Below are 10947 nucleotides of genomic sequence, written 5' to 3' on the forward strand. Positions count from 1 at the left end.
TTGCCGGCCGCCATTGCATGGAATATAAGGTATAAAATATAAGCTACGCCAGGTAAATTTGCGGTGAACTAATCAGCAACCAGCATTGCTAGTGTCCGATGCTTGGCGCCCTCTAGAGGTCTCTTTCGGACCTGCAAAAGCACAATCAAAGTAACACATGGTTGTGGATGGCGGATGGCAATACTCATGTTAGTTTACGACCTCCAAAACGAAGGTGCTGATTGGCCGACGAGGAGATCTATGTATCTGGAATCCATTACTCATCCTAGAGGCACCCCTGTGGCCTGATATTTGTGCCACTAGAAACTGAATATTTGAATTGAAAACTGAATATTTGAATTTTAAACTGAACAATTGAATTGAAAACTGAATTATAATTCAGTTTGTAATTCAATAATTCAGTTTTCAATTCAAATATTCGGTTTCTAGTGGCACAAATATCTGCCCATACCTGTCAGCTTACCTCCTGGCCAGACCAGCGTGGTTTCTCTACAGCAAGCAAAACCCTCTTTTCATTCTCCCAGGGCAGTCTTTTGCGCACAGCATCTCTGTGTATATTTGCAAGGATCTCCGCTCGTATAGCATAGTTGAGAGTTATGGTTTTAATGTGGCCTCTAGAGCCATGCTCGAAAATGCCGAGTCGAAAACATGCTGGAGGGTGGAAGTGCTACAGGATTTGCAGGACATGGCACACGGCTGTGCACTCCTCTTTGGGGTCTAGTGTTGAGTCATTCGCGAACGATTCGTTCAAAAAGAACGAATCTTTCCAGTGAGGTTCATTTGATGTCCGCTTCGCGCATGTTGTCAATCTTCGCGAACAGCCAATCAGCAGCCAATGTCAGATGTAAACATGATTTACTGAACATACTGCCAACGCTATTGGCGTTCAGGAAGCAAACCGTGACGTATTTCCCGTTCGCCAGCGATTCAGTGAGTGAACGTGTCGCTGCCGTTTCTGATTCACGCGAACGAGAACTCCATGCAGTACATCAGTTCAGTCAGTGAACGCTGTTTTGTTGCGAATGATTCACGATTCGCCAAGGAAGGAACCACTCACCAACAGCACTCATTTCGTGCTCGTGGGGACAAGCTTTCATTGGCATCCGTCTCTGCAAGCTAACGGCTAATGCTAAGTCCATCCAAGTACCGGAGCAAGCGGCAAGCGCATGAAAACAAATAAGAGCGAATGCCAAACTTATACTCCCTCGCAGATCGTGATGAGGCGCCCTTGTCTGGAGCATCTGGGAGATGGCATTGTTATAGGGGACATCTTCATTTGAAAATATTTATTCCAATACATTTTAAATAGCACATATGTGCACTTATGTATTATCTTCTCTGTCTACTGCAACTATTAAGTGGTGCAATCATCAAAATGCTTTTTACCATTAAATTACACTTTTATTTCAAAACTTATTTGGTGCTTGAGTGTTTTTTTAATTCTCATTTTTAATACAGCGCAACAACCAGACATGGACTCATCCGCTTAATTTGACAGCCTGCACTTCGTAACGCGAGAAAAAAAACATACTAGGCACGTGACGGCCGTGTGTTATGTCCTCCAAAATAACAAATGTTTATAGATGTAGAAATAGTGTCTACTGCGATTATTATTGCTGTTCGTATTTAATCACCATTATTATAATCATGATTATAATGATGGTGGTTTTAAATTTTACATCACAACTTATTTTGGAGTGTTTTATTCTGTGTTGTTTTGTTTTGTTTGTTGGGAAGTCCAGTGCATGATCACCGAACAAGAATATGACTATTTGCCTGACGTGATTATAGTACATCAATGCCAACGCAAATTCCCACCGAGCGACGCATTTGATGTGGAGAAGGTGGTGATATTAACTTGAGCTGTGTGCGCCTGGATGATGAAGTGAACGATTCGGTGAACGATTCTTTTGAACGAATCTTTTTGATTATTCAGTTCACTTAAAAGAACTTACTGTCACTATTAGGGTCATCTACTGCTTAAATCTGGAGTACCCGAGCAACCTCAAATACCGTATGTTCACGACCATAAGGCGCACTTTAAAGTCCCAAATCATCCCCAAAACAAACGAAGCGCCTTGTAATGCGACACGCCCATTATATGGACTGAGCAACACTCTCAACCATTGGGCTTGTCCCCTTGGGGTATTACAGAGTGCATGTTAGCACACCCTGCTGGCCAAAGTCTGAGACATCGATGCATCGAATTGACTGTAACAAATACATTATGTGAATACGTTTTTTGAGAGAAAGCAAGAGAAAGCTGGACATAAGGGCAGCTGTCCACGATGTTGTAGTCTGTCTTATCATTCATGTTATTGCAAGCAAGAAACATCACAGGTTTAGACAACAGACTGCAAAAATATAAAAAAAAAAGAAATAAAAACACACTGCCCAAACCACACCACTCACATCTCTCTTAACAGCCATGCTAATTAGCGTGGGGGTGAGCAAGATGATCTGTGTAGTCTCTACAATGAAGTGCATAGTGTAGCGTGCTGCTTTTATGAAACAAACCAAAAGTTTCCGTGTTCTAAAAAAAAAAAAAAAAAAAAGCTAGATAGAAACATCGCACGTCCTACGATGTGATTATTGCACACGCGCACATCGCAATCGCGATGTTAAAACCACATATCGTGCAGGCCTAGTTACTGTGACATCTCTCATCGGATTGAGGGGCCGCTACAGGCAGCAATCCCTTATTTGCAAGAGTGCTGGCATGCGCGAGCTAGCATGCGCGAGCTAGCATGCGCGAGCTAGCATGCGCGAGCTAGCATGCGCGAGCTAGCATGCGCGAGCTAGCATGCGCGAGCTAGCATGCGCGAGCTAGCATGCGCGAGCTAGCATGCGCGAGCTAGCATGCGCGAGCTAGCATGCGCCCAGTATAAGTATTAAATACAGAAATAGCACTCTCAACTGGTGCTGCGTCCTTTGATACGGCGCATCTTTTGGCCGTAAAAATACGGTACACCTTTGAATTGATTTTATTCATTTATCTATTTTGCACATGCCTTGTTTTGGCCTATCACTTGAAATAAATTAAATTATTAACATGAATTGACGTTTATGGAATTTATTTAAGGTCTGTAAAGTAATTTGTGATAAGTATATCTAATGCAAGTTATTGTTGTACAGTAAGCCCTCGTTTATCGCGGGGGATAGGTTCCAAAAATAACCCGCGTTAGGTGAAATCCGCAAAGTACTCCGCTTTATTTATTTTTTTATTATTTTACAATGCATTTGACATGATGCATGGTTGTGGTTTGTTTGTACGTGTAGATGGGAAGTTGTGGTCCTACAGTGCCACCTTGTGGCATTGGTGCGTTCGTCTTTTTTTTGTTATTCAACTTTCGGGTTGCTTCACTTTGCGACGTGTGCACATATGTTGACAGAGGTGCGGTAAAAAAAGCCATCGATATGAACACACACTAGGTATAGAGCATCAATTTGATTGTTTTGGGAAAGAATTGACATTGTGATTTTTCGTTATTTTACAGATCAGAATCTCGATGTCTATCCCAAGCTAAGGCAAGATTGCTGACTGTCGGAACTCTTAACTGGCGCCCTTGGAGAGCAGAATGAGGTACAGTAGTGTATAAAATGTTATCCATTCGTTGTACTGAACAACATTGCTCACTGTACTGGATTGTGAAACTTTTACTAGAAGAAGACGAAAGAGTTCCTTTGGGTCCGTGTGAAAGCAATGGATAAAATGATGTGCCGCTACGGACGAGTCAGAACGACCTTTGACTGCCCGCACTGATTAACGAAGCTTACGAGAAAAGAGAATTTCTACCGTTTCAAGAGCGTGATTGATATGTGAATTATTTGTGAAACTACTATTACAATTTGTGTTTTTCTGTTGTTCTATAGTTTTCACGGTGCAGAATGCTGAACATGCTTGTTCAGAGATAAAAGATGAACGACACCCGTTTGAAACTGTTTGCGTCCTTATTCGAAATCCAAGGGGCCACTACACAGAGCACAATAACAATGAAAAAAAAATATGCGAAGCAGTGAAGCCGCGATAGGTGAAGTGCGATATAGCAAGGGATTACTGTATATAAATAAAACAATGTTAAATTGTCCACAATCGTATTTAGTAAATACAGTATAATAATGACCGGCAAAATACACCTAACAATATCATCTGAATTCAACAAGATGACATTGATTAAATTAAACGTAATGATGTTTCATAAATTCACCATAATGATGACTAATTAATAATGTTGAGGAGATTCAACATAATAACTTTAAATAAATTCAAGACAACTATGTATACTGTAGCAGTAATTTAAGAACGTTTGCTGAAATTTAGTCATTAATTATTCTTATGTTGTTACTTATATGTTACTTTTTGGGGGGGTGCACGCATGAGGGGGTTCCAATTCCAGATTACGTTACAGTAATCCCCAAAAACCACCGTGGGTTGTGACCATTGCTTAAACAAGCAGCAACGACTATAACCATAGAAGATAATTCAAAAACTCACCTGACGCTGTCGTTATCCCGTACCACATAAATGCTTTCCGTGTGTAGCAGATAGCAATCATCTATGAAGAGTTTTACAATGCTTTGACGATTCAACTCAAATTTATCTCTGATAATGCTCTCAAGATCAGACACCATGCGACACGTGTTTAAATCCACAAGCAGCCAACACATGCGACAGTCCACGACTGCCGGTGGAGGATAGTCAAAGTGCAAACGTACGCGGATGTGGTTACTACAACGTGCAGCAGCCATGTCGGTTACGGTTATGTTTAGGTTACTTTCAACAATGGAAATGGGCTGCTTTCGTTTCTCTTATTGCAATGTTTCTTGGTCGCCAAATGCCACTGGAGTTCTGGACAGGACACGCCCCCCGGCTTGATTGGTTCGTAAATCGAGGGAGAACAAAGCCCTGCGTCCAAGGGAGAGGGGCAGGAAACATGAACATAATATATATATTTACGTACAGGTTAAACAATTTTATACCAATGCCGGCACATAAATCAAATATGGTCCAGATACTGCCCTTTCTATATTGGACGCCGGAGGACGTGCCTTGTGTTGATGACCAATCATATGAAGCGATTGAGGTTTTGCAGCCAATCATATTGCAGGGGGGCGTGAACAGCCTAAAACTGCAGTGGGAGTCACGATAACGCGTTGAGTGCGAAGAAGAAGAAGACGAGGAAGAAGAAGAAGAAGACGACGAAGTAGTTGTCAGCTGACACTGAGATTTGTCACGTGGTTTTTCATGTGTAAAAATTGTATGAGCACCCTATCAAAGAAGTAAAGGACAAATGGGTCAATGCCGGGCACCGTCTGTTTTGCTATTATTTGCCATTATCACCAACAAAGGTACGATATTTGGTCATTGTTTATTGTGGTTGTCGCATACCAGTTTTATATAGTTTATTTATTTGTTTATTTTAAAATATCCGGACTTCTCGAATCGCTAACTGAGCTCAACTTTATTTGTACGCACGGTTTAAATTAAGTTTTTCCCAAACGTGTTTGGTATGGTCAATAAATATGAGCGCAAGTGGGGCTGTTAAGGTATGTGCTCTTAAATAGTTAGTGCGTTCCTTTTAGTGGTGCTAAAATCGATCGACTGGAGATAGTGACCGCCCGATTACCTTGAAAAATTATGTAATTGCCAGATGTTTGATCATTGCAGATCACAAAAATTAATCACATCGAAAGTTTCCTTGAATATTTTCTTTGTGGAAAGTGTCGGATATTGTGGACTTGTGTACATTAGTGCCATCAACACGAAGAGTCTTGTTCAGGCAATATGGTCCAGCTGCAGCCACAAATGGGCGTTCTCGTTTTTTTAACGGGAACACCCCGTTCGGAGACGGGAACGCCCCCTCACACCAAGGGCCACATCCGGTGTCGCCTGCCTCTCTGGCGTTATTCACTTCCCTGAGCAGTTTCCTTTTCCCTTTAGTCGTGATGTTCGTGTGACGCCCATTTCTTTCAGAGGTTCACAGTGGGTACCATGGCACTTCTGCTTCTGGACCAGTGATGCAACACTACGTGTGACGGCTCCATAGCGTTGCCCGGCTCTATGTTTCTCTGGAACTTTCTTAGGTCATCTGACAAATTCTCGGACTTCATGACAGCTGTCTGCTGACTAGCATTCGATGTCGTCAGGTGATTCATTGGGCACAATTTATAGGGAGTAACCCAGCCTATACAAGTCATGGGTGACTAAATGCGCCTTGTGCAATACTTTATGGTGTTCTGTCATTTATTTTTATTCAAATTCAACTTTGGTGCAATGGTGTGAATACTTTTGCAACAATGAAATACAGACTTATGCAATCCATCTATAGTAAAGAATGCTTATGAACAAAAACAGGAATAGATTGTTGCGTTTGTGCAACTTCCTTATTTGCAAACAGATGAAACCCTCTTTTCCTTTGTTCTGTGGTGGGAAATTGAGCGTTGCTCTTGGGAATGAATACTTTTAGAAACCACTGGAACATAGAGGTTTTCCAGTCAGGTTTTAAGATGATGCACAGCACAGACTCAGCCCCGTTTTTAATGATATCCTCCTGGCAAATGACACTGGAGACTATTTGTGTCTTGTTCTGTTGGATCTGACTGCAGTGTTCAATACGGTGGACCACAGTATTCTGTTGCCTTGTTTACAACGCCTGGTGGGCATAGAGATCACACTCTAGAGTGGTTTAGATCCTAAACTTAAAGCCTCTCTTTTCTCAACAGTACTTGACTTCGTTGTATCTCGCCTAGGTCTATCGCACCTCACAGTAGAAGGGTTTCAGCTAAAATGAAAGGAAAGATTTATAGAACTGTGGTGAGATCAGCGATGTTGCCTGGTCTGGAGACAGTGCCAATGAAGAAAAGACAGGAGGCAGAGCTGGACGTGACAGAGATGAAGATGCTGAGGTTCTCTTTGGGAGTGACCAAAATGTAGAATGAATGAGTACATCAGGGGGACAGCACGTGTTAGGGGCTTTGGAGATAAAGCCAGAGAGGCCAGACTGAGATGGTTTGGACAGGTTCATAGAAGAGATAGTGAGTATATTGGGAGAAGGATGCTGAGGTTCCAAGTGCCAGGCAAGAGGTCTAGAGTAAGCCCAAAGAGGAGGTTTATGGATGTAGTTAAAGATGACATGAAAGTAGTTGGGGTGAGACCAGAGGATGCAGAAGACAGGGTTAGATGGTGGTAACTGATTCGCTGTGGCGACCCCTGAAGGGAAAAGCCAAAAGGAAAAGAAGAGAAGAATTCATTTTTCAACTTAAATTTATTAAAACGTAAGAAATGTTTCTTTTCATACTGTATGTTTGGGGGGTGGAATCATGGGGCCCCAGGCAACTAACTGCATGTGTTTGCCTAATGGTGAATGCACCCCTTTGCCAATTAACGCTATTTCGGTTAAAATATCAGTTCTTAAAATATTGTTATTCAATTGTTTGCAGGACTTCTGAGTACACTGGCAAGCAAAGAAGCCTGGGACTATGTGGAAGTTAGAGATGGGGCTCACATGTTCTGGTGGCTTTACTATGCCGATAGCCAGTCGGTAAATTATCAAGAATTTCCTCTGGTCATGTGGCTACAGGTATGACACATTTACTTGTATTGAGAAATGGCTTTTGTGGGTATTCGATATTGCTTCTATGTTTCTCATTGTGTTTACAGCAATAAAGGTGGCAAATAATCTTTATATTGCTCCTGACTTACCTTTTAAATTTGCCTGAGGTCTTAAAGGCCAACCTGTGTTTCCAACAAGACACTCGTATAACAAACTCAGAAAACTTAAGAGTAAATAATACAATCAAACGTTTGCATAATTGTATAATAGGTGCTTCAGTATTACTCTATAAAACTATTTCACTTAATAACAACTCATCTATTATTGATCCAGGAGGTGGCTGTATCATCAACATCACAGTAACTCTCTCCAACACTACCTTCTTCACCCTTGCCAATGTTTATGGACAATCTTATTTTCTTTCCTAATTTCTTCCCCTTGCTGTGCGGTGTAACAAACAAATTATATTGGCTGGAGTGCCAACTTCAATACTGTTTTTAACCCTGCAATAAATCTCCAATGTACTCTACGGAGATAATAAAACCGTAAATGGAAGATTATGGTCTTTGTAATCGTGATAGAAAGAAATCCATCACTGAAAGCATGCTCAGAGGTGGGCATTCTACTTCATTTTGATGGTCTGTCAATCGTTATCCCTCACCACCCGTCCGTCATTCGTCATTTTTCGTGGCGAACCGAATTGTAATAGGCACTCGGTCAGTCATGTCCATCGGTTAGTCCGTCAGAAGTCTGTTTGATTCTTACTTTAAGCTATGCATTTTGTTTATTACTATTAGTACTTATATTTGATGTCATGCCTATTTTACTATCATTCATACAAACATTATGTTATTTTTCTGAATGTGTTTATTCTTTGGACCTTTTCCTGGTTTATATCAGTCATATTTATATCGGAAGTGTGGGGCACCTTCGTAGGTTTCGGTTCCGGGGTGTCCCTCTGCCTCTTGAGGGGCCTCTCTGTGCCCCAATGTCCCACCTTTGTTGGCACACAAACCATACTCATACATTCATGCAAATGTAATACCATAACTTGTCAAAAACTGTATTGAATCGCCTTTTATGGAGAGATGCACGTCCCTAAAATTAACAATAAAAAGCCGACATTGCTTTTGAGTTGATGTTCAGCAGAATTATGTAAACTATAGTACAACAACTGATTGTTCACCCTTTGCGCGGTACTGAAACTGTAAGGGAAATGGGAATGGTGTCCTGATTGTAGATTAAACTGTTGTGGAAATGAATTTAGAAATATAATATATGTGTGTGGTGCGCGCCAGTGTCATCGTGTGCGTTGAGAGCATGAGAAAGCTGCGCACATTGCTTACCACAAAGTTCTAGTTATGTGTTGTCTGTCCATCGGACATTCCCCTAGTAGCCTTGTGGCTTGTCAAGATGCAGTTTTGCAATTAAAAAAAATTATTTATTATCATTTATTAAATGTAAAAAAATCCCTTTATTCATTGGAAAAACAATCCCTCTCATTTTTTGTGTATTATGTCTATAATTCAATATTTTATTCGATTGTAATACCTTTAATATATGAGAATTGATTTTTTTTGTTTGTTTTTATGCAAATACTTTTTAATTGGGAAAAAAAGCATTCGACTCACACAAAGTCACACAAAACGGCATCTCAACAGCCTTTCTAAGGGATCAAATTGGAGTAATATAAGAAATATAAAATTCCAACAAAGTGCAAATGAAATGGGTCAAAATAATGGCCTGGCACACCGAGGTCGTTGTGGTTACTGAGATAATTCCAGTAATCACCGGTGAGCGCGACTGCTTCCTCCTTCTCCGCTTCCTGCAAGTCTTGAAAGCGGGTTACAATGGTGTATCTCGAGGACAATTCGTAAGTGCAGTCGTTGGACGCAATGCAAAGTATTTCAGCCAGACCTTCGTCCTCTAACCCACTTAGCCATGGCTTTGGTGAGTCTCTTTTTATTTGATCCATCCATCGGTTTTTGTTGCAATTTATCCATGGACCCTTTGTTTGACAAGGGGCTCGAGAATTGGCATCAGGTGTGTGCTTGGCCCTGAAATGGTATTTTAAACTGGACGTGCTGTGATGGTAGTTCAATTCACGATGGCTATACACACAAATGATTTTCCTCTACCCAATCACACCATTAAGTAACTTTTTTAAAATTAAACGTTCAGAATTGAATTTGCCTAATTTTTACCACTTGCCATGATGCTTTTAGTTATATAAACCGGCAGAAACTCTGCACAGCAAGCCCAGGCGTGTCCTAAATTTCGCGTTTGATGTTTTTTTCCGGTCTCGCAAGCGTCAGCGCTTCGTCATAGCATTATCATATTTAACATTGTTTATCAGGCCAAGACGAGTCTTAATCGCTCGCTAAAAAAATTGACGGCGTTAAAAGGAGGTTGGATTAATCCCATTAATAACGTGTTTTTCTGACACCTCTAAAAAAATATATCTTTTCAACACATGTCTCCTTGGTTGACTCCCATGAATTCTATTCTAGCTCAAACAATGTCAGTGGTGCAATCTCACACTGATGTACCTTATTCTGGGCTCTTTGGTTACCATTCGTATGATGGATCTCTTTAATTTATCCAAAATTTTCCTGCTGCAGCCATGTCCAAGAAGGTTGATTTCAGTCCAGTGGATCTCAAATTTCTGAATGTGTTCCTGTAGTTATGAGAACATGAAGCAGCTTGGAGGTGCTCTTATCGCCTTTACCTTTAACATACTTCTCTATAATTTTACTTCTAATGTCCTGAGACAACGCTCTCCTTCACATTCTATAGTCCATGTTCCGCACACATTGAGAGCACAATGAGTTCTTGTCGCCTTTTGAATAGGTTAAATACTCACCGTACTCGCTTCTCTTCTATTTATCTATTTTTGGCGTACCATTGTTTTTGCCAGGACTATTTCATCCGTTTGTTTTTTTTTAAGAAATTCAGTTGAACCACAATTCAAAAGCAATGTGTGATTTTGACTGTGTAATTTTCATTATTTTTCTTTTTTTAATTGTTTTTTTTTTTACTTTATTCTTTCATTAAGAAAGGGGTACCAACAATTTTGTCCACGTCTGTAACAATCATCAAAAGGGTTTTTCAAAAAGGGCTTTTGTCACACAATTTTGTCGTAATGATTATGATGATAAATGTGAACCATGTAATATATCAACATGTTTTTAACCTAATTTCATTACTTAAACATGAGGTTTATGTGTGTATAGGGTGGACCCGGAGGTTCGGGAACTGGCTTTGGCAACTTTGCTGAGATTGGACCTTTGGATATCGATCTAAAGCCCAGAAAGAGCAGTTGGGTAAGATGGTTCACCTAAAGTTTTGAATTATTTTGTGCAACAATACTGAAAGTGTAATTATGAAATATTTG

At 40.5% G+C, this 10947-nt stretch overlaps 2 protein-coding genes and 1 long non-coding RNA gene across 6 annotated transcripts in view; 2 read left to right on the forward strand and 1 right to left on the reverse strand.

The window, feature by feature from the left end:
* LOC148323063 (uncharacterized) overlaps positions 1-3933 on the forward strand; it is a 34254-nt gene extending 30321 nt beyond the window's left edge. The window contains exons 1-3 of one of the 3 annotated variants that reach the window (XR_015846685.1): positions 3364-3394; positions 3498-3583; positions 3665-3933. This is a non-coding gene — a long non-coding RNA (uncharacterized LOC148323063). The other 2 variants (XR_015846683.1, XR_015846684.1) reach the window with 2 other exon arrangements.
* Positions 1-4864, reverse strand: part of coil (coilin p80) — a 38106-nt gene extending 33242 nt beyond the window's left edge. The window contains exon 1 of the mRNA XM_088317519.1: positions 4496-4864. Within this exon, the coding sequence (XP_088173645.1) occupies positions 4496-4749 (254 nt within the window). The 5' untranslated portion in view covers positions 4750-4864. The remainder of the gene's footprint in view (positions 1-4495) is intronic.
* A 292-nt stretch (positions 4865-5156) lies between these two features.
* The window catches only part of scpep1 (serine carboxypeptidase 1), a 48165-nt gene continuing 42374 nt past the window's right edge, over positions 5157-10947 (forward strand). For both annotated transcript variants that reach the window (XM_088318024.1, XM_088318025.1), the window contains exons 1-3: positions 5157-5349; positions 7441-7580; positions 10787-10876. In XM_088318024.1, the coding sequence (XP_088174150.1) occupies positions 5292-5349; positions 7441-7580; positions 10787-10876 (288 nt within the window). In that variant the 5' untranslated portion in view covers positions 5157-5291. The remainder of the gene's footprint in view (positions 5350-7440; positions 7581-10786; positions 10877-10947) is intronic.

The sequence above is a fragment of the Idiotropiscis lumnitzeri genome, chromosome 15 (genome assembly GCF_059441095.1).
Source record: "Idiotropiscis lumnitzeri isolate Australia: NSW breed Sydney's pygmy pipehorse chromosome 15, RoL_Ilum_1.0, whole genome shotgun sequence".
NCBI lineage: Eukaryota > Metazoa > Chordata > Actinopteri > Syngnathiformes > Syngnathidae > Idiotropiscis > Idiotropiscis lumnitzeri.